The sequence below is a fragment of the Taeniopygia guttata genome, chromosome 4 (genome assembly GCF_048771995.1).
Source record: "Taeniopygia guttata chromosome 4, bTaeGut7.mat, whole genome shotgun sequence".
Taxonomy (NCBI): Eukaryota; Metazoa; Chordata; class Aves; order Passeriformes; family Estrildidae; genus Taeniopygia; species Taeniopygia guttata.
Genome location: NC_133028.1, coordinates 69,745,766 through 69,768,985, shown reverse-complemented (window position 1 = coordinate 69,768,985; position 23,220 = coordinate 69,745,766). Strand labels below are relative to the sequence as shown.

At 41.0% G+C, this 23,220-nt stretch overlaps 1 protein-coding gene and 1 long non-coding RNA gene across 5 annotated transcripts; one reads left to right on the top strand and one right to left on the bottom strand.

The window, feature by feature from the left end:
• The first annotated feature begins 180 nt into the window (after positions 1–180).
• On the top strand, positions 181–21,503 carry LOC115495119 (uncharacterized). 4 transcript variants are annotated; one of them, XR_012055831.1, is made up of 4 exons: positions 181–299; positions 12,179–12,264; positions 13,789–13,869; positions 21,364–21,503. It is a non-coding gene; the product is annotated as an uncharacterized lncRNA (long non-coding RNA). The 4 variants fall into 4 exon arrangements; XR_004367833.3 differs by lacking the exon at positions 181–299 and adding an exon at positions 10,326–10,461; XR_012055832.1 differs by lacking the exon at positions 181–299 and adding an exon at positions 11,969–12,085.
• ALB (albumin) lies at positions 917–11,164 on the bottom strand. Its single transcript, XM_030272230.4, has 15 exons — positions 11,023–11,164; positions 10,227–10,287; positions 9,268–9,400; positions 8,224–8,438; positions 7,529–7,661; positions 7,259–7,356; positions 6,360–6,489; positions 5,286–5,500; positions 5,029–5,161; positions 4,128–4,225; positions 3,830–3,968; positions 2,963–3,186; positions 2,327–2,459; positions 1,333–1,389; positions 917–1,097 (listed from the first exon to the last, which is right to left on the bottom strand). The coding sequence occupies exons 1-14, from the start codon at positions 11,105–11,107 to the stop codon at positions 1,339–1,341; spliced, it is 1,848 nt and encodes a 615-aa protein (XP_030128090.4). The 5' UTR covers positions 11,108–11,164; the 3' UTR covers positions 917–1,097; positions 1,333–1,338.
• Positions 21,504–23,220: the final 1,717 nt, after the last annotated feature.

The following is a 23,220-nucleotide window of genomic DNA, read 5'->3' as shown; positions in this document are numbered from 1 at the left end:
GGCCGCTCACAGGCAGCCTCCGCCTTCGGGGCGCCGGGACGGAGAGCGGCGGGAGCGCCATCCCCGCCTCTCCCGGGGCAGCACCGGCCTCGGATTCTCGCACGGAGCCTCCAGCGGGAAGGCGGGAATCCCGCACAGGTGTTTGGAGGGACGGGGCGGGGCGCGCCGGGAGCGGGGCTGCCATGGGTGTCGGGCCGGGCTGTGCCGGTTCGCTGTCGGGGCTGGGACCACAAAAGCAGCAGTCGCAGGATGTTTGGTTCTTCGTCAGTCTCTCGTCAGAGAACGGCGGCGCGGAGCAGGTGAGCGGGGCCGGGACTGGGAGCTTGGTCGGGGTCGGGGCTGGAGCCTCCCCGGGCCGGTGAATTGAAATGTGCCGTAGCGAAAGGTTTTGTTGGCATAGGACAAGGAAATGTCTCTCCGAGGAGTTTTCTGTAGTGAAGGGCATGATTTAGGTGGTGAGCTTTTCAGGAGAAAATTTAAAACACTTTTTTAAAATCGAGTTAAGATATAAGAACTGTCTCAAAGCATGGCCATTTGCAGCTCTTAGCAGTTGAAGAGATGCTTGATTTGTGACTGGTGTAAATATTACCTTTTTTTGTTTTTTACAAGAGCTCTTTGCTAATCATCTTTAGATCAAACAGTACTTTTTAAACTTCTCTTAATATGTAAGTATAATGGCTGAAGTCTAAAATCAACATGCAATTGAATCAGGGTATTAAAGTCTTTCCAAGTTCTCATATTCTTTCATAAAACATTTCCAAGAGAATAAACAGGAAAAAAACTAACATATACAAATTTGTGTACGAACGAACAAATACAGACTCTTTGCCCACATATTCTATTTAGAATGGCCATTTGGTGTAGGCAGCACTGCTGAGCTTTGTCTTATGGCGGTCACCAACAGACAGAGACAAGGTGCGGTTTTATAAAGCCTTTATTTACTTTTTTTTTGTTTTTTTTAAATGAAAGACTTGAAAAGCACATGGTGTGACAAAACACAGAGGGTTGATGAAATATTCATTCAGTACCAAATGAAGAAGGGTAAGGGGTGGCAGAAGTTACACAGCAAGTTTCTTCATGTTTTTCTCACTGGCAACCTGGATTGGAGAGACAAAAGGGAGTATTTTGTAACATGGCAGCATACTGGTGGTACTTCAGTTATTTCAGCCCTGTGCAGTGGGATGGTAAAGCAATTAGGGAAAGCACAGGTGGTGGTTAAAGGGAAGCTGAATGCTTTTTGGGGGTAAAGAAGTTAAGTGAATGGAAGGGTGGGCAGGAAGGGGCAGACAGACTGACAGACAAAGGTATTTGTGCATTACTGCTTATACCTACCTCAGGTTAAACACCCATTCCTAATGTGGCTCTGCTCTGGACTATTAGGGCAGCACCCTACAAAAAGGAACACAAACAGTTGTCAGAGAGAAACCAAAGAGAAAAGTAGGTGTGCTTGAGAAGGAGCTGTTAGAAACTTAAACTAGTACCTCAATTACAGTTCAAAGGATAATTCTGATGGTACTTCCTGACCCTAGAACCCGTGAGCCCCTTGATGTTGTGTGTCGTCCAACTTTGCCAAAGGAGGAAAGAAACTTTTGGAACTGATTAGAGACAAAATCATTCTTTCCTAAGTCTTCCCAATGTATTTAACTATGTAACACTTTGGATATAAATAGAAAAATAATTCAATTATTAGGCAGTTTAAGATACTAGTAATAGTTCTGTGCCCTACATATGATGAGGTTGCTACTGCAAATTGTCATTTGTACTTCCAGGCAATGCCATGTGGCTCCAGATAAACCTTTTCTGTGACATGATCAGCCAAACTCCCAGTATATCTGTATTTGCTGGGCAGTTCTGAGAATTGATCCAGATGCACTTTTTGCTGGTAATCCCAGAGTTTTGTAAGGATCTGTAGCACAAAAGGAAGTTTATGTATGCTAAAGTTCAATTCTACACATGGATATTTGTCAACTGTGGCTTGTAGGTGCTTGGCTCTTCTGACAAGGCCTGAGAGAACTTCATCTAATCTAGGATGGAGATGTGCTTTGAGCAGGTGGTTTGATGAAATTGCCTCTAGACAACTTCTCCATGTGAAATTGCTCAGTGACTATAATCTGTGCAGCCAAGATACACAGTAAGCTCTGGCCACTTATTGTAAGGGCACATGGACAGGTGACCACAGCACTTTGCTGAAAAACTTTCTAGTGCTCAGTTTCCAGGTTTCTGTATATGTGGTTTGGGGTTTTTTTTTTTTTTGTTTTGGCTTTTTTTTTGTGTGTGTGTGTGTATAATTTGTGTTTGTTTGTTTTTAAAAGGAGATAGAAAGTACCTCTTCCCCAAGACACCCCTCAACATCTGGCTTCTTGCAGCACTTTTCCATCATGGCAGTGAAACCCTCAGTAATTTTCTTTAGTTGTTCTTCTGTCATCTGGGGCTTGCGCTTGACGAGGTTGACGAGCAATCTGAAAACAGAGCCACGAGACACAATTAATCTTGCCTGCTGTAGTCAGAGTCCTGCTTTACAAGACACCATTCCCCCCAGGCACAGCTCATTTGAGGGATTTTTTGTCATGCCTAGATGAACCTGTGCCTGTTGGTGACTCCAAACTCCCAGTCTAACAGAACCATCTGTTTCTTTTGTGTTAACTCAGTTACAGCTGGATAAAAACTTAGAGAGATGTTCTGTATGTCGTCTTAATTAAGTACATCTCAAGATTTGCACTGGCAGTGGGCCTAGATGAAAGAGAGTGATTTTAAGTGAAGAAAAAATTCTCTTTTGCCTCTTCCAAACTACTTGAATGTTGTATGCTGACCAGGTCAGTGCACACACATAGTTCCATCTGGTTTTCTCTGTCACTAGGGGAGCCCCAGTCAGGTTACAAAAGAGGCTGTAGTAGCTTCCTTCTGCACTCCCCAAAGTGCTACACTTCAAAAGCTTCCCTACAAGGTATTTCTTGGAGCTTACTTCAGCTCCCCTGCTTCGCGCTCAGCCGGAGGAGCCTTGCACATTTTCTCATCAAAATCGAACAGCGTGGGGTCAAATGCTGGAGGCACGTATTTGGTATCTGTGCCCATGGCAGTGAAGCATGGTCTCTTGTCAGAGTAGAGGTCATTGCAGCACTGTGAAACCTGGTCATTGACAGGGGTGCTCTCCTGTTTCTTGCACATGTCTTCAATGATGACGGTCAGCTGAAAAGGAAAGGGCAAAGGTTAGTTACATCTTCCAAAAAACACAGCAACTAGGTGATGCTTGTATCACAATAGCATAGCTGGAAGTGGAAGCTTTTGAATGTAAACCTGCTGGGATATGGTGCATGTTTAAAATTTAAAATATATTGGTATTCCTAGACTAAGGTGTTTCTTCATCTGCAAACAGTATGGGCATTGGGCTACAATCAGTAGGTTTGAGGGTTTTAGGACGCTATTTTGCTTTGCCAAATGCAACCTGCCACAGTCTCAGTTGTGGAGCTCTGGGCAGCCTGGTCCAGTGGAAGGTGTCCCTGCTCATGGCAGGATTTTGGAACTGGATGATCTTTAAGGTTCCCTCCAACCCAGGCCATTCTATGGTTCTATGATACCCAATTCTATGAACTCACTTCTGCTTCCTGAGGGGAAGTCCAGTTTAACTAAAATTCTCACAAGATACTATCAGATAGCTATTTAGACTCTCACATCCATTAGAAAATGAACATACTTGGAATTCTGTTAGGTGGATGCTTAGTGTGGTGTTTTATGAAAAATCAGTGCGTTTGCTATCTCACCATAATTCAGTATTTTTGCGAACAGGAAAAATATCCCAAGACAAGGGAAAAGGATAACTCCATGTACTCACATAGTACTCAGAACAGGACATGCGTTTGTTCTCAGGAAGGTTGCAGCATTTCTTGCCAACAGCTGTCATTTTCTTCCCAATTTCAAGCAAGGTGTCAGTTGATACCTGAGGCATTTTCTTAGTGTAGCGGACCAGAAGTCTGACAAAGTCAAATGAAAATGACTGTTAGTAGAGCATTCTTCCAAGACAAGCACATGTAGCCCACTGAAGGGAAAATGGAAGTGAAGACCAAGTCAATCTGCCCAAAGCAGCCAGTATAATTCATTACACTCCAGAATATTTATCAGGGATCACTCACTCTTTAAGGAAGTCTGCCTCGCCGTGGGTCTTGAACAGCTCACAGTTGGTCTTCACAACATCCTCGGTTTCCTTGATGTGCTTGTTCAGTTCCTCTTGCTGAAAACAAGTACAGATTTATTTGAAATATTAGAGCAGGACTTGCTGGTAGCAGTCATACAAATGTGACTTCTGACCACTTCAGAAACCTTAACTACAGAATACTCATATTGCAAGGTTGATCACTTCTGTATAGCCAGGAGGGTGTAGGCAGGATTTGATTCCCTAGTGGGTCTTAAGTTCTAACAGAAATTACCTTGAAAAAGGCAGCCACATTTTACAAATTTAATTTAAATTAATAACCTGTTGGACTTACTTTCTAAGCAGTGGGGGTTTATATTTATTTGCTTAAATCAAGTAAATATTTCAAATTGTTATCAACATCAACATCTCATGGCCAAAGCTTTCAGGAACTCAGCTTATGCTGTGTCTTTTGTGTGACTGAGTTGTGGATCAGACCTAAGCTGAGGTGTCTCTGTGCTGGTCATGCACACTCCCAGCACGATCCATGAGCAGCCATACTCAGTGTATGAGTGGAGCTCAGAGAATAACTGAGCTGCGAATTGTCGGCCTCGGGACAAGCAGAATCACAATTGAGATACAGGGGCATCAGACAGTTGGGTGAGACTACTCTGAAATAATGTGATGTGACAAATTAAATTACTCTGTGATCCGAGATAAGCCTGTATCCTTGCCATGGGCCATGGACTGCTTCATCTCCCACCAGGACATTAACCTCCCCTGGAATTAGCCTCTCCAAAAGCTTTCTGCCTGCTCTTCCATAGGAGCTTCTCAACACAATTCTTTCATGACAGGTATTAACCAAGCATTCTAGTCATCTGCAAACAAAGCTTTGCACCTACAGCGTTTCCGTAGCACTCAGCAGGTTTGTCTGTCTTGCAGCACTTATCCAGGAGTGCTTCATATCCCTTAGTAACCCTCATGACCAGCTGTGTGGAGTACTCGGGGTGTCTTCGTGAATATTCATAAACAAACCTGAAAGGCACAGGAGCAGACAGAGTTCCTGAATAATGTACTTCTTTCATCAGCACAGTGCAGTAATAACAAGGACATTTCCTCAGGTGGACAAAGAGCTTGGAATGCTGTTGGCACTACTTACTCTGACAGGAATGCATCATGGTCTGGCTCATAGCTTTTACACACTTCCTTATCTTTAACGTATTTTTCAACCAGCGAAGGAAGATTGTCAGGTTTGTCATCAAACTCTGCCTCCATGATGCACTTGGTCTGTTCCACAGCTGGCAGCTCGCAGCAGGGCTTGAGTTTACTTGAGAAAACTTCTTGTTTAGCGCACAGAGAGGCCACCAGCTCTGACTGTAAAATTAATACATAGTGTCAGACAAGCTATGAAATAATTTAAAGACAGATTAATTAATCTGTTCTCTCTGCTTCAGACTCTTTTCACTCAGGTCACCTATTTACTTAGCACTTTGGTAAAAAAATGCGGTCTTCACACAAAGAGAAATAACTGGGGCATGTGCAGGGTGAGTGGTTCCCTCCCTGATCCTGGACACTCTGAGAACCCAAACTCTGGAAAGCCAGGGCACATCACTGAGTGCTCTGTCACGAGGATGCCTGATGGATCTTGTAAGTCCTGACAAGATGCCCAGCTCTGATAGAGGGACAACATATGATATAACCCCAGAGCACTGGAAAGAGCTGGGTCAACAAGTGTCCAAGTTTGAGTCAGCCAGGCAATAATGAAATAATCTCACTATTGCAGAGGTTTGTTACTCTGTTCTCTGGCATTCATTGGCACTACAGGAAGGCTGGATTAGTGGCAGTACACTTGACAGGACTGGAGAAAAAATTGCAGCCTTTTTGTCTCTGCATTTTTTTCCCCTATATTTATGATTGAGTTGAAGTGAATACATACCATCAAACAACCTCCCTGTTAAATATTCTGATTTTGGCCAAACACACTGGATAAAGTTTAAGTCATAGGGCTTCTTGTCCCTATGATTAGGCAGGGCTAGATCCAGAGCTGGGCCAAAAACTGCTTCCAATGTGAGTCAACTGTGCTGGTCCTGAGCTTTTCAGTGCTTGAGGAACCTTTCAGCAGTGCTGAGTACAAGTTTAAGTTCCCTGGACTGTGAATGTATAGCTGCACAAATTACTATATTTCTGAACATTTTTCAAATGTGTCAACATTGTTTTAAAGCAGTGAGCTCACCCAGTCATCTACGCATTCCACCATGTCCCCGTCACAGCACTCTTTGTGGACATCCTTCACTTTTTGGACCATCTTAACAAGTTCTGCAAATGGAGCCTTGGGGTACTTCTGGCTCATACGAACAAGTTTACTGCACAGAAAAGGAGAAAAAGACACTTGTTCTAAAGCACTGTAGGGAACAGAAACCTTGCAAGTCACTAACACATGATAAGGTAGGTTAGGATTGTTTCAAGAAAATACTCATTCTTCTCATCCAATTTCTGGTGGCTAAAGAAAAAAAGGGCATCAACATCTGCACGAGTAAAGCCAGCAAGGAGCAAGTCTGTGGTTCTTCTGTTCTGCCTGAACTGTAAGAATCACACGTAGTATTCCCCATCACTGTTGAATAACTGGTCAGTGCTCCAAATTGCTTGGCACAGATAGATGTAGTCCTGATTATACCTTTAAGTGAAAGCTGACTATGTCTATAAGATAATCCCAGTAAATGTTAGTGTATCAGACTGGCCACAGAATCAAAGCACCTCTCTGTGCCCTAACAGCTGATCCAGTTATTAAATTGTAAAAGTTTTTCTTTATCTTACAAGCAAATGTTTTAACAACTGGGATTCTGCCAAATCTTTTTGGTTGGCTAAAGGTTCAAACTAGCACCTTACTCTGCTGAGAAGTGATGTGTCCATCACTGAAACCTGTAGGCACTGGAATGGGGTACAGCTTTGGCAAAAGTGTGGGTTAAGTACACTGTGATCTCTGGTTCTGAGGGACATTCCAACATTTAATTCTCCATCTTCTGGACTGGTTCCAGAGATGGTTTAATTGCTCTGCAACTTTCACAGCTGAGCTAGGTCTCTCTCACAGGCTGACAAGCCTACATTTTATCAAAAAAAGTGATGGGAACTTACCTTGCTTGGAAAGTCCTCTCGCCATACTTGTGGAGGACTCTACATCCATGCTGCTGGTGCACATTAATCTTCTTGGCTCTTTCCTTGATGACAGCTGCCTGTGGTAACAGGACACACATTGTCACATTAAACTGATTACATCCAATGGATAGGATTAATCCTGACCTGTCTCTCCAAGTTCTTCATGCAAAGCTTTGCATGAACAGGAAAATTCTGCCTGTTTCTCACTCAGTTGCTTAGTGTTTATCCACAGAGACAAAGCTGCTGTACCTTTTCATCCAAGCAAGCACCAACATCACTCTCTGTGCAACAGGTTTTAAGTGCCTTTTCATACTCAGCAGCCAGACCCAGGACTGCTGGGGCGTGCAGGAAGGGGTTTCTTCTTGCAACAGTATAGACGAAACTAGAAGGAAAAGGGAAGCATTAGTTCCATGTTCCAGTGACAACAGCACATGGCCTTAAACCTCTTGCAACTTCTCTAACTTTTTTTCTAGTTTAGAAATTTACTTTAGAAATCTAGTTTAGTAATCTGCTTTTGAGACATAATGCTTGCTGTTTGGAAATGCTCTGCTAAATCCCACCCTTCCCAAGGCAGGACTCGGTAACTGTCAGGGAAGGGTGAACTCCTGATGTTGTCAGCCATCTGGTTTGATGGCCATCTGCTTTTTAAAACTGTGTTGTCAAATATTTGAAAGTTCTGGATTTTAGTGTGAAAAATTCATCTATGGCCCTTTCACCAACATTTTATTGCCAATTTTTATTCTTTTCGCTCTTATCTTTCCTCCTTTTTGCCAATTACACTAAGAGTAGTGGGAAGCTGGAGCAAATAAGTTATTAAATCAATATTGGAAACACTGTAATTTTTCAGCAGGTTTGGGGAAGAAAGGTCATCCAAGTTGTATAAAATGTGATCCTTAACCCCTGTTGGGAATGCAAAAACCTGTACCAGTGGCCATTTTCCTTACTTTCCCAGGAGCTGCACCCGATTGTCCTTGTAGTCTTTGCAGATCACATCAGCAGCTGGTCTCTGGTAGGGTGCAACGAAGTCTGGTTGCTGAACTTTGAAAGACAGGAAGCACTGGTTTCTTTCGGGATCAGCTTTACCACAGCAGTCAGCCATGTCACCGTATGAGTCGCGGAGCTTTTCCACTTTGCAGATTTCATCCAGGAAAACGGCGGGCTGTAAAGGGAGATGTGAGGGTCAGAACTAGTGCTTATACATAGACCGTGCAATGTGTTGTCTGTTTATCTGCAAAAGAAAAGCCAGGCTGAATAATAAATACATTGTTACTGAAGAAGATTTAGACCATAAATCAAATTAGTCTACTGTTTTTCATTAATTTAATAAAATTTTATTTTATGTAGTCCAATATCAAAACGGTTTCAGTGCTTTACTGAAAAAAGTTAATTATAATTTAAAATACTCTGTGCAAGACAGTGATCTCCGTTTACTTATAATCTGACTAAACTGAATTTTCAGATGAATTGAAGCGGGATTTGATGAAAACCTTGAGGGAGAACTTATGTCTAGCTCAAAGTGTTAGATGTCCAGCAATCCTAAATACCTGCAAACTTCGTTCGTTACCTCATTTTAGAGGAATTTTTTAAAACCCTCATAAACTAAATGCCTTAAATTAGCACACACACCTTTTCAAGTCATCCCAGTGTGAAAATCACACTCGGGTCACTTTAATACCTAGAATTAGGCCAGTACTTCACAGCTGGGGTTTTGTACTCAGTGCTACCATTAATTTTCAGGCAATGCTTAGCTGAATGTGCCAAAGTGTGGTATTTGGTATCCAACATAGGGATCCATGGATCATTAGGCACTTCTTAAAGGCAGAGGTTTAAAACCTGACAAAACCAAATTCTTTGTTTAAGCACTAAGATCTGAGCACTGGCTGTGACAACAGCCACACCGGAAAGGTTCAGGTAAGTCCTCAAGGAGGGTGATCGTGGCAGCTCCACAGAGAGAGGAGAAATACAGTAGTGAAGGGTTCGCTGCCTACCAGTGGTTTTGAGCAGTCGGGAGCGTCCTCCTTGGCCACACACTTATGTGCCAAATCAACCACATCCTTCACCAGCTTAGACAGTCCATCGTAGGAGCATCTCTGGAGGTACTGGGCAAATGTGATCATGGCCCTGAAACACAAGGCACAGTTTGGAATATGAGACTGAGAAACATCAGGCAATATTTTCAAGGTGCCTCTGAATTGAAATGGTTTGTTCAAATGATTTGCACAAGGGTTAACCAGAATACCTTGCAGAGCATAGTGCCAGATCCCACATCTGTCTTGCTCTCTCCTTCTTTCTGAACATGTTTTTTAACCTTCCCAATAACCTTTTTACCTTCCCAATTAAAGAAGTCTTGAATATTAAATTATGAACAAACCAAAAGAGACTGTGACTGGAGTTTTCTGTCACTTACACCAGCAAACTCATAAATGCCATGACCTAAGCTGGATTTGGCCACTGTTACGAATTATGATCTTCAGACTGCCTTCTGTCAGCACTTAGGTGTCTGTCAGGGCCCTCTGTCTTTTCCAAAACCAGTATCAAATGAAGATCACTAAATTGTCTCAGAAAGCCTGTCACAGCCTTGTTTTTCGAGGTTAGTGGTTTGTGTTTTTTTCTGGCAATATTGCCAATGCAGTATAATTTCTCTTCATTCTAGGCATATCAAACCTGTATCCCTCATGCCTATTTTATTTTCAGAGAAGGAACAGAAGCTTTTTCACAAAGTTCGCAAGGAGCTCGTTTCCCAGAGAGCAAGAAAGTCCTTGTGACGTTTGCAGGTCTTAAAATATTTCTAGGTTTTGCAGTAGCAGTAAAAGGCTAAGTCAGTGTTTTAGTGAGACATACACACTCACTGCGAGCTCATACAGTGTGTCTTACTTTCCCTTTTTGGTACAATATCAAGAGAGACAAAAAAACCCAATCGGAAGGTGGAAGCTGAACGTTCACTTACACTGCCTTAAATGTCTCTTCCTTCAGGTCATTGAAGCGGTGGGCAATCGGACTCTTGTGGTCTAGGAAGAAAAACAAAGGGAGCAGTGATGCTCACTGTCACACTGGCTGTGCTGGACCCTGAGAAATATATTCTGGGCACCATGGGCAAGATTTTCACAAGTGTTCAGCATTCACCCGACTTTTGTATTTAAAAACTTAAGAAATAGAACTTTTTCTTGTTCATTTGTCTACAGGTACCTAACTCTTAGGTTTGCTTCTCTTTCTGAGGGAACCCAAGCCTGTGAATTTTATGGTCCTAATAGAATATTTACCTCTGTAAGCAGCTGCTTAATTCAGATATTCAAAATGACTGTTGGGACTTAATATTTAGGGTTAGCAGAGGTGTCCTTTGGGTAACCACCACCCCCAGATGCTGCAAATAAAGCAGTGCAGCTGCAGTTTGATTAGAGCAAACCTTCTTCTTCTGAATGCTAAGTTACTAACTTGTCAAAAGACAAAACTTCCAAAAGCACAGTGCAGCTCCTTTTTCCATGCTTGAAAGGAACAGATCCTGACTCATTGACATTGTTCATGCACCACACAGATGTTGCTGAGGGATGGCACCACACTTAACTTGCCCAGTTCAATTGTCCTAAGTGTCCTACTCATCTCCCCACTGTCTCTTTCTTTTCTAGTCAATCATATTTTTCTATTCAGTATAGATCAGGATCCCACAAATCGTTTGTGAAACCGTATTCAAGACATTAAATTAATAGAACAAAGACTTCCAAGAGAACTAATTAGTTCTTTCTTACCTGCATCTCGTGCAGTTCTTTGCAGATTCCTGGATCTGGCAGAGCTCAGGAGAAGAATTAACGAAATGAATCCTAGCCACTTCATGGTTTCGGATTATGATGTGAGCAAAGCTGCTCAAAAATGCTAGGAAGATTGAGGGAAGAACATTTGCTTATATACCCTTCACTACCTGTGCTTGTAAAATATTAACCCTTGAGCTGGCATTTGTGGCGTGCCATTTGGCCTGAAGAAGATTACGAAACTTCACCTTGACAAAAAATTAATTTGATATTAGTTATTTATTCTGTGTTGTCACTATGGGCCTGTTCGTCCTGAAGAGGTTGAACCTCTCAGCACCCAAAAAAGATAAAGTCTTGCGTAAATTTCCTTATCAAATGACAAACAAGGAGTTCAAGGCATCAGACAAAAAGGTCATCAGGGCTAATCCTATAGACTTTTTTTTTTGCTACTATTTGTTCAAAAGTAAAGCATGTTGTTATTGTATAGCAACAGTGCACCCAGAGAGGACTCAGTCCACTTGAAATTAGAGAATTTTAATTTTAAATCACTTTATTGAGATGAGCTGGCTAATCTAGACAGCTATGGCTGATTTGAGCACCTGAATTTGTTAGGTCCTGCTCTGGTTTTCTGTGGGTACTGCTGTTCACTGATATCCGGAAACCAGCCAAACACATGGGTAAATATATGCAAGAGCTCTAATTTCCAGAATTTTAGCAATTTCTCATTTGTACTGACATCCTCCCAAGAAAAATCTCTTAATTAAACATTGCTCTCATCTCTGGAAAATTTCCCATTGATTAGCCAGTAATTTAGAAGATTAGACACAGGAAAAATGTGCAGTTTGCACAGAGCCCCAGGAAATGGAATAAATCAAAATTACTTCTCTAGGACACCCAGTGAGATGCTTCAAAAATTCCTAAACAAGTACAAGGTTGTATCTTTGCTGAGTGCAAAGTGATGTAGCTTCCCAGACTATGATTTATTTTAATTAATTTATGTCCCCAGTGTGGGGATATCAACCCACCCAACTGGAGGTTGTGTGCTGCCTTGCAACTCTGCTTTGTGAGTACCCACGTGGTAGAGCCAAGCATGTAGTCTCCAAATCCTTCCTTAGTCTTTAAGGTTCCCTTTGTTTACTCTGTTTTTCTTCCTCAGGTGGGCAGTTCTGCCATAACTCTGTATTAATCCTAAGGGGGATAGTAAGAACAATTCCATGAATGGTTTTCTGGAAATTTGACTAAGTAAGTACACGCATAATCCTTCCTTTTGTTTCTGAGTGTGAGCTTTTAAATACACTTGAAATAAAGCAAATGACATGTCTAAGCTCAAAATATTTGCAGGCAGTTTCCATTCAGGAAAATGCCTAGGCAATACATCTTGTGTTCCAGAAAGGCTGTTCTTGTCTCCAGGAATAACTACATAAAACTGAGATGAGTTGACAGAATAGTTTGATACAATGAAATTTCTACAGTCTGCTGCTGTTCCAAAAAAATTCTGCATTTTCCTGAGTCTGCTCCTGATATTTTCGTGGGTGAAAGGCAGCATTCTGTTAGTGATTTAAATTAACAAGACTCTATTTTGGGAGTTAAAAGGTTATTTGGATAACTCTTACATGAAGGATGGTGCAGGAAAGCCAGGTTGGCAGAAGAGCAGCGTTAGAAATGTCATAATGTTAGACATTAGGATTGTTTTCAGGTGGTTGTAGCAAAATCCCACATTTCTGGAGAATTCTGGGAACTGATGAACAATCTGGGCCTTTCAGCTCTGGGCTGCTTTAGCCTAACAACAGATAGGGAAAGAGCTTGTTAATTCAGCATGTAATTATTTTACTGACCATATCCCTCTGTGAGAGAAGAGCCATCTCCTTTCAAATCTTAAGAGAGCTTTCAGTGGACAAAAACGCACATTTAGGTATTTTGTGGATATCTATAAGGCAGTAAAAAACTGTGATATTGATGAATGATGTCTTAGTACAGCTCTTGAGATGCTGTCAGGCTGTACCAGAGAAGTCTCCAGAAAACTACAGCTAATGGCTGGGAGAGCAAAGCTGAAATTCAGCACCACAATTGCAGTGTTGCATCCTGAAAGCTCTCTGGAATTTTCCCTTGCAGCATTGTGCAGTGTTAGCAAGAACACTCCTGGTCCCCTGGAGTTAATATGTAAGTTTGGAATACAGGGTCCATGTTTATTTCTAGATATCTTCTGTTGTCTGTCCTGTGCTTCATGCCAGTGGTTCCCATAACTGCTGAGAGCTGAACTCCAATGCTTATATTTGTTTAACAATATTAAATAGTATACTGAGTTTCTTGTTTCTTGGTACTTTCTACTGCTTTGAGTTCACTCCAACAAAGTTGTTCTGGTATTAGAAAAAGGAATTTATCAATTGCATTTTACGATAGTCCATTTTCACACTCATTTATATCTAAAGTTACATATGATAACTAGTTTTATTCCAGGTGTGGGGAACCAAAGGACAATAATTCCAAGAGTAATTGACCTGGAAATAAAAAAGATGCATAGTTTTAAAATATTTCATCATACCAACCTGTGCAAAGTGGAAGAGTAGAAACAAAGTGGACTGAGATGTACTAATATGGAATAAGGCTCTTGAGAAACAAATGTGATCGTAAGAACAGCTGTCAGAGCCCTTTTGGGAAGTAAGTACTTCTTGAAATGATCTCTCACAGCCCAAAGGACATCAAGAAACCCTTTACTTTTGTGGCCCTCCATTTTATTTACTGCTGTTTCTTGCTTTTTTTTCCAAGACCTGTAGTTCTGTTTGTGGGATTGGACCCTGAGACACACACCAAGCCTAGAGACAAGACATCCCTGTGCCAGTATCTGCAGTGAGTAGCTATTTTTTCAATGACTGTAATGATTAGTATATTTCTAAATAAATGTCTAGCTCTGGACATATGGACACAGGTATCAGACATTGCTTTGTTTTGCTGCTCTGGTTCAGGATGTTTGCCATTCTTATCACTGATGTCTGGCTCCTGTGCAGAACGAGTCAGACATCTCAGATATATGTCTTTTGTTTGAACAGAGATGGACTCATCAATACATAACAAACATAAAGACAGAAGGGGTTCGATCACTGTGGCAGAGCAGGCAGAGACCTGCTTAGGTGTAGCTAATAGCATTCCATGTCAGGTGTATCTCATGGGCATATCATCAGTGAGTTCTGATTCTCAGCTGTGCTAGTGCTATTGAGTTCCTGATCATTCAAATAAGGATTTTTGAATCGACAAGAATGGCTATTCTTGCTGATCCTGTGCACTTGATCCCTGGGCCATTCTAGCATCCCTACCCCTTTGTCTCACAAGTCCACAGTGTAGTGATGTAGCTGTTTTCCTTATTAATGACCATTTGCCAAAATCATGCCTTTGGCAGCAGGAACAAGAACAGTTTTGCTTTGCTTATTAAACATTCGATTGCCTGAATATATCCAAATATACAGCCTTCAGTGCTTATGAGGTTATCAATTCTGAGACTTCTCAGAACTTGTCTCTGCTTTCTATGTCCCCATGACATTTTGCTCTGCCAGTTCAAGTAGGTAATCCACAAGATAACTGAGTATTGGCTTCATCTATTGTCCATTTCTGAGGTCCCTCAACAAAAATCAGTGTTATATCTTGGTATGGGCCTATCTAACTGTTGTATCTAAATACAAAATAGATGTGGGAAAGAAATACTCGAGGTGCAGCATTGCTCTATTCAAGAAGTCCTTCTCAGGAATATTTTTTCTTCATTGTTTCTTATAATTATAAGATAATTATTGATAATTGCCTTTGATAATTGTCTATGGAACTGAAATTGTTGTGGTGCTGTGTTTGGTGTTGGCTTATGATAGAACTGTTGGTGGAGATCTTTTTTTTCTTCCTCTTACATAAGTGTCAGAGACCTTTGGAATCCAGTGCATTCACTTGTGCCCTAGAAACTTTTTGGCACTCAGTTTCCAATTTCTGTGCTGCTCTGCTATACTACCTGATGGCCTTTGTCAGGAGAGAAGAGCCATTTAATATGGTACAGTCAAGGGCCAAAGCTGAAAACTTCTGTTTGGCAAGAGATTGTTAAAATTTCTTCCCTAAGTTTGATGTGCTTCAGCTTTAGCAATAAAAGAAATAATGAAAACTTTTGAGGAACGTCAGGAAATGTTTGGAGCATCTTTTTGCTTTGAATTTCTTTAGGCTGTTGATCCATAACCTTCAGTTTTTGAAAAAAATATGGCTACAGACTTTTTTTGTAACTGTAAGCAGGTGTATTTGCTAAAATCAGAAACAAGCATGTGTAAAATGAGCTAGTGATTCTGGGAGCCACTGGGTTTGCTCTCAACTTGAAACACTTCTTTAAGAGTTGAAAAAAATCCTGTATGTCTAGAGGGGCTTTATGACTTGTGGAAATTTTTTGCCATTCTGCAGCTGCCCCCCACAATGTCACTGCATCACCTGGCAGTGCTGACACTCTTACTTGCCTTATTTTTTATTTTTCATTTAGTTTTATTGTAAACTTAGGGTTTTCCCATCCTGGCCTAAAAACTTCCAGGCTGGTAAATATTTTCTCCTTCATGTCCATCTCCATAGAAACAGAATCTTTGTTACTGCTATAATTGTTCTCTTGTGCTGTTTTTTTCTGTTAGGCCCTTGGGGGTTTTTTTGTTGGTTTCTTTCTTAGGGAAGGTCCTAATTCATCTCTTTGAGACAAGTTGTAAATGCTCAAGTGTTAAGGAGATAAATGGAGTGATTATTTTCTCAGCCTTTCCTTTATTCCTGAGCAAATGATTTCTTAAGATAAAGCTCTCGGAACTTTGAAAAAGGAAAATATAGTAATTTTAAATGAAGTCCTGGAGCAAGAATAGCATTTCCCACCTTGAATATCCCCTACTGTCTTTGGAATTTCTTTAGCTCAGTGTCAGGGCCTGAGGTGGCACCTCAGCAGGAGAAGAAAAGTTTGTAGAGCCATTTTTAGGTCCTTGTTACTGGAGCAGGCAGTACAAGACATTTTAAATTTTGTCACTGCCATTTACTTGCTGACATAAAAGGATAGTCCACTTCTCCATATTATGCTGCAATTACGAATTCTGAGGCTCCACAAATGAAATGTGAAGCATCCTTTCCCCACAAGTGAAATCCAAAGGCATGGTGAAATATTTCGAGATTTCTGCCATAGCCTGTGAAAGAAAGTTCAGTTAGTCAAATCCAAGTACCTGTACTCTTCTGTTGTCAAAATCAATTGTTTTTCAAGCAGCATTCAACCAGACCACATTTATTAGGTGAGCTCTGGCTTGTAGTTCCAGATTCAGTACTTCCTTCAATGTGAATCAGATTGCCAGTGATATTACTAGGATGTAATAATCCTTAGAAGAGAACTGGATTTGCAGCAGCAGCAACAAAAGATGGCCTTTCTTCAGGTTGCTGTTTTCCTTCCCTTGTTCTCCTTTACCTGGGTTTCTTGCACTATGACATGGATTATCGGAAACCTGGGATTCCCAGAGTTAAGGAAGTGACTAGAAATAATACAAAACTGAGGAACTGTTGCTTGGTTTATTTGTTTCTTTTTCTTTAGAGTAGTGCTTATAAACTCTGATTTTTGAAGAGGTGAATAATTGGGGTTTGAAATTCAGTCTCTCTGAATTTGAGGGCCTTCAGGAAGACCTGATTTTAGAAGAAAGGTTCCTCAGTACGTTCCCAGAATCAGAAACTTGTGTCAGAGACCAAAAACTGCGATTGAGCTTAGCAAAGAGCTATATGGTTCATGTGGTTCTCTTAAATAAGTTATCAAAAGATTGGCCCATACATCAGAGGAACTAAGGAGATCTATCAGGTAGATCTGTGGCTGTGCAAAGCCCAGATAGCTATGATGTTAGGTTTGGGGTATTTTTAAATTTGACCACTAAGCTGAGAATCCTTCTCAAGCCATGCAAAGAAATATTAACAAACTCTTTGCACATTAAGCTTCTGGTGTTGTCTTTTGGATCAATTAGGCAGAGGCTACGTTCCCAAGGCCATTCCTCTGTGGTGCTCTCTAACCCCATGCTGACAGTCCTTGACATTTGCTTTCTGCCCAAAGGCCTTTTTTGCTCATATTGACAGTGCTTCAATATTGCCAGCCAGGCATATATCCACAGCCTATCCACAGGTCTCAAAAATAACTCAGGAAATTCAATGATAACAATTAATGTAGTAGTACCCTTCTCTGGTACCTTCACTTTAGGCTTGCTCCTTGATTCTGGAAAACAGTGGGTGTCAAGGCACTGGAGCTATTCCCAGCACAAAGAAGCTGAAGCCTTCCCTTAAAGTCAGTGCAGATCTAGGCAGATTCCTGGCTCCCTGGACTGGGAGGTTGGAAGCTGGGCAATTTTTCACAATTCCTGCTGACAGAGAGGACAGCCTAATGCTAAGTCAAGACTGAGAACACTGTTCCTGGTGAGCCCAGGAAGCCTTAAATTGCTGAGAGTCTGATATGAACACAAATCTCATGGCTTCTGAGGTCCTGCTGCACTGTTGGGCACTGCAGCCTCTTTGCTGTCAGCAAGGAGGAGTTTTGGGATGGATCCTTTGACATCCCAGAATACAAATGTTCTTGTATCACTTGACAGAAATCTTTCAAGTACAGAGCCTGCCCTCCCTGCAGGTTTGTCAGAGCCAATATGGAAATATAACTATGGATCTTATGAAAGTTTATCAGTATTCTGATGTTTCCACTGAAACATTTTGGATTCAGTTAATTTACATGCTTTATTGGTGCACTTGCCAGTGCTGGGTTATTGGTTGGATTTGATGATCATGAAGGGACCAGTTTGGTCAGACACAATTTGCCCTTAGAGGAGCTGTCCTGGATCACTCCTGTCTTGCATGTGCCTCAACATTGCTTCCATTAAGATTTGCTCCAAGGTCTTCCCCGGCACAGAGGTAAGGCTCACCGGTCTGTAGTTCCATGGGTCTTGCTTTCTACCCCTCTTATAAAAAATTTCCCTTTTCCCAGTCACTGGGGACTTCACTTGATGGCTGTGACTGTTCCAAGATGATGAAGAGTGGCTTGGACACCACATCAGCGGTTCCCCCAGGACCTTGGAATGTGTGTCATCAGAGACTCATGGCTATAGAATGTTCCATGTCATTCCCACTATCACAAAACAGAAACTCCACTGACATGGTCTTAGGTTATTTTGCCTGCCCACCCACAAGAAGAAAACTTCACACTCCAGCTGGTCGTAAAATTCAATCCAGAACAACATAACATCGGAATTCAAAATTATTGTGTGGAGAAATTGAAATTGGAACTAGGCTTGCCAAGGAACTTCTGTGTATTATGTTAGTTAGTTAGTGTTCAAAGAAAAGGAAGATTATTTCATTTGATTATTTGTTATCAGCTAGGCAACCTATCTGCTTCCCCTTCTGAAAGGAAAATCAGGTTTTCCCTTCCTGCTTTTAGTATATGACTGCACTTTAGGCAGAGACTCCTGTCTCTTGGGCACTGATATTGCTTAACGAGCTTTTTGGCAACTCACTAAGGTTACCAGGTCCTCTGTGTTGGATTTTGAAATATATTCAGCATTGTCCTAATTCCGGTAATGTCAAAGCCAGTGCCAAATGTTACCTGATTTCTCTGGAAAGCGAGCTCGATAAAAGGGAGGTCGTGTCTTGGATCTTTCCATGAAGATTTTCAACCCTCCCTACAATATTTTAAGGAAGTTATTTCACACCAAATCACAGCAATGTTTTTAGATTGGTTAGTGGATGAGTAGGACACGTACCTGCAAAAGCAGGTCTAGCTCAGGTAATATTGAGATGACTCTAAAAATGATGTTCAAGCCTAACCTTTTCCTAAAAGAGAGCTCTGAGAGGGGATGCTATGGTGTGTCCTGAATAAACGGGTATCAGCATTCCATAAGAACTAGCCCGATGAAGCTCTCAGGCAGGAGAAATCTGCCATCTACTGTTAGCAAAACTATTTGCACAAAGAAGCCCCAGACCTCAAAACTGAGAAAAATTTTGTGTTCCTGTGGGCAAAGAAAGTGACAATCGTAGAGAATTGCCACAATGATGTGTCTAAAAAAAGAGATCAGCCCTCACTGGGATTGGATTAATAATGGAGAGAAAACTCAGCTTGTTGATTAGTAATGATGTGTGATTTATTTGGTGCTCTTATTGCATATTATTTGTGTAGTGCTTATGGAGGCACTTTTCTTGAAGAATATTTGCCTTGTCCTTGCGGGAGTCTTTTTAAATTTAAAAAATGCATCAGAAATACAGAATGTGAGAAGTTCCTTAAGATATGATGTAGTGTTGATAAAGCACTCCAAAAATCTGGACTGCTTTTCTGGCTTGTGACAGTCACTATCTAACAAAGAGATACGCAGGATTTGGAATTAGGATACGTAAATGCTACATGTAAAGTGCTTTGCTGAATCCAAGTTTAACACTCACTAAAAATTAAGCAGCATTTAAGAGCTTTGGTGTACATGGAGACTGTAGTGATGTCTGAAGGTAAGCTTGGTAATTTGTATTAAGACTGAGTTCTGGAAAGTTAAGTATTGGAAATTATTATATTGTCTATAATTGAAAATTGCACTCTTGAGAAAACGGAGTTGAGGCTGTGCATCAAAATTCATGAATGAGAATAAAAGATCCAGATTTACCTTTCAAGACATTCACAGGCTCACTCACCGGACAGTTCTAAGTTTGACATTTGAGATATTTTAAAAAGTATAAATGAACTCAGAGTCATAAAGAAGAAAGTAAGAGGATAATAAGTGACAAAAAGAAAATTAATCCCACCAGCACTTTTTCTCTTTATTGAAAAGGTCACTAATTGAGGAACACAGAGCTCTTCAGGGTAGCTCCTAACTTTGTAACTAGCTAGCAGTAGAGTCAATGGCATTGTAAATGCCACACACAGATAGAAATGCTTGTTTAGCCTGCTGGAAATAAATTACACACAAAATAATCACTTAATATTTACTTGTCCACTAAAAAAAAAAATTCGGGACATACATATTTAAGAATCAAATGCTTTAGTAAAAATTAATTTCCAAAGCATTGGAAAGAATTAAAATCAGACTAGTTTTCGCTGCAGGTGTGTTGCCGGCTTTTAGCTCCACCTGCTGTGTGCAACTGAAATAACAGAAACACTGAGCTCTCCTCTGTTTTTAAAAAACCCTGTCCCAAGGGCCCCTAAAGCAGAGCAGGAACCCACAATATGTAGCTGATAAGTGAAACAGCACACAGGGAGCAAGTGTGAGGGCAGGTTCTGTTTGAAAACAGAGGCTCCAAAGGACCTTGGGGGTTAGGGAATTTTAGACCATCAAAAACTTGTAGACAGTTTTTCTAGTTCTTCTTTGAACTGTAAAAAATATCTTTTTTCACTTGAAGTGCCTTTCTGAGATATCAAAGGCATTTCTTATACTGCCTTCACTGAGTCCAAGGTCTTACAGAGTTTTACACAGAGATTCCCACTCCCTTCCTTATCATGAGATAAAACTACCCCCAGAGGATAAATATTTTCAAGGCACACTCTATATGAGGAGAGAAAAAACAACCTGAGCCTTGTTGTTTTGCATGCCAGCAGAAGGCTACTTGCATAGAGATCTTCCAAGCTGCTCCAGGAGAAGCCGTTTTAAGGACTAATTTCAGAACAAATCAATTGTTTACTTAAAAAAGTGGTTACTATAGAAATTATCATTATGGATTGGCTGAACCCAGGCAAAACACAAAGTGTAAGAAATGTTGATCCTTCTAGCTGACTTCTGTGCATCCTACAACTGATGCTTGCTTAAATGTCAGCAATTAAAAAAGGAGAAAAAAACAACCAGCAAAACATAAATTTGACAAGTAAACTTTAATATTCAAATATAGGTGATGCGGCTTTGGCTTGAGAGGTCTCATTTAGAGTTTTGGGTTACAGATCCCTTATACATGCAATACACAAAAAAAATTCATTTTATCTTATGATTTGTACTGCTTTTGTTTTATGTTACCCGTGTCTACACTTGAAGAGAATGAGAAAGAATCCAGAATCTTGTCCAGATGCCATTTGCCTCTATTTGCCATGGTGTTTTTCAGGTTTATACTCACAAAGGATAATCATTTTGAAAGCTTATCAAGCAAATTAGGAGCCTGAAACACACCTTTGGAATAATTTATGCATGTTAAAATGTAAGGGTCACAGAGTACTAATGCATTTTAGGATTTCAAGTGCTTAAGCCATTTCTTCACTAAGACTCCCAAAGTACTAAATATATTATAGAACAAATGTTTTTTAACGGAGCACTAGCAGATTTATTAATTGAATCAATTGTTGAAAGGTTTTGCTTTCTGGACTTGTTTTTCCTTTCACAGTTCCCCCTGTGAGGAAGTGGTCAAAGCTGGCATGATGTTGTAAGAGCCACTCATAGAACATGCACCGTCAGTATCTGAGAGAACACAAATGATTCACAAGGCACTTGAGCGGGATATGTCTGTGTGTTTCCAATGAATTGATCACGGGTAAGGACAGCCAAGGCAAAATCTCCTGACTTGCTGCACCAAAGAGGCAGAAGTTGATCCCAAAGGGGCTTTCAGACTGGAGGGGTTTGAGTGTGAACAGTAATGTAAATTTACCTTCTGCTGTAACTCTATGCACTTCTCCTGGGCTAGTGCTTCTTCTCTTAAATTCTCCATCTGTCTGGACTGTTTTATTTTCTTTAATCACAAGGCCACACCACCTGAGATGCTCACAGGAAACTCGCTGTATTGAAGAAATAAAGATAGTTAAAAAATGTAATTTAAAGCAAATTATATGGCTACATAAAATCTGTTTCATACGATTCTTTTCCATGTGCAATTTACTGGGATTAAAAATGAGTGGTTTAGACAGGGCTTAAAATGTGTATCACGGACAACTGCACTTCTCTGAATGTTCAAACGTTTGTGTTTTTTCTTCTTTCTCCCTTTGCCTTGGACAGCAGTCATTGCATACCTGCTGAACAACTTCAGTTCTGTTACTCCTGTTTAAAGTCAGTCATGGTGGTCTAATTGTAGTTTATCTTACCTCCCATTTCACATGGATCTTCCATGCTAGGCACCAAGGAGGTCCAGTGAGCAAGTCCCTTTGGTATGTGTGTTGAGATGATACAATCTGGGGTTCACAGTTCCCTGAATGATACAAATAAAAACATTCCAGCACATATAGAAGCTGCAAAGATGACAAAACTGCACATATCAAAGACAACGAAAGCATTCACCAATGAGAATGGCAGGCTTGGGGTTTGGATTAAAGTTTATTTGGATGATCAGCTTGTTAGCCTTGTGGAAGTTGCAGCAGTCCTGAGTTCAGGTTAAAAATTCAAGAAGTTACGAACTTTTTTCAGTCCTTGTATTAATTGCAAACAAAAGTCATGCTCCCTTGCTCCCTGACCTTGACAATGACAATGCTTCCAGCAGCTGTAAATGAAACTGAAAGCAGATCTTGGAGCCTAATTAAACCACAGCAGAGGTTTCAACACATTGTTTGTCCTGTAGAACTTTTTAAGGACTCTGGCACACAAGGAGACAGTTCCTGAAAGTATTCACTGAATCCAGACCTGTCGCCCTGATTCTTAAGTTTTTCTAAAGCCTTCTGAGTTTAAATTCTGTTGGAAAACTTTCCCACACAATTTCTGTAAACAACATATTGTTTTGCATTCCTTCATGGGGGTGGAGAAACTTGATGTACTAGTAGTTTGTCCAATGTCTTTGGAGAGGTGGCCCATTCACTCTCCAATCCACTGTCACCTTTGGAAAAGTACAAAAGTTGGAGTCAGAAAATAAACTTCCTCTTTTACCTTGCAAAATAGCAGGTGGCTCGCGTTGTGCTTTCTCGTGTCCTATAGCAACACAGACCCCAAGCTTTCTCACTATGCCTACGGAGTGCTTAGTGGAATGATCAATAACCTGGAAGAAATAGCATAAATACAGAAGCAGAAATCACTGATGAAAGAGATAACAAAGGATTGTCATTTTTCTCCATGTTTAGGAGGGTGGTGAGGCCCTGGCACAGGTTGCCCAGAGAACCTGTGGCTGCCCTGTGCTTGGAAGTGTCCAGGGCCAGGTTGGAGAGGGCTTTTAGCAACCTGGGATAATGAAGGGTGTCCTTGCCCATGGCAGGAAGCTGGAACTGGGTGATCTTTAACATCCGTTTCAACCCAAACCAGTTTGTGGTTCTATGATTCCATGATT

What these genes read in the sequence shown, in the direction of transcription:
- ALB (XM_030272230.4), bottom strand. Translation starts at nt 11,107, where the DNA reads ATGAAGTGGCTAGGATTCATTTCGTTAATTCTTCTCCTGAGCTCTGCC. An exon ending in AAGAACTGCACGAGATGCAG is followed by an intron (nt 10,288 to 11,022) that starts GTAAGAAAGAAC and finishes TTTTCTTCCTAG; the next exon opens with ACCACAAGAGTCCGATTGCC. An exon ending in CATGATGCATTCCTGTCAGA is followed by an intron (nt 5,162 to 5,285) that starts GTAAGTAGTGCC and finishes TGTGCCTTTCAG; the next exon opens with GTTTGTTTATGAATATTCAC.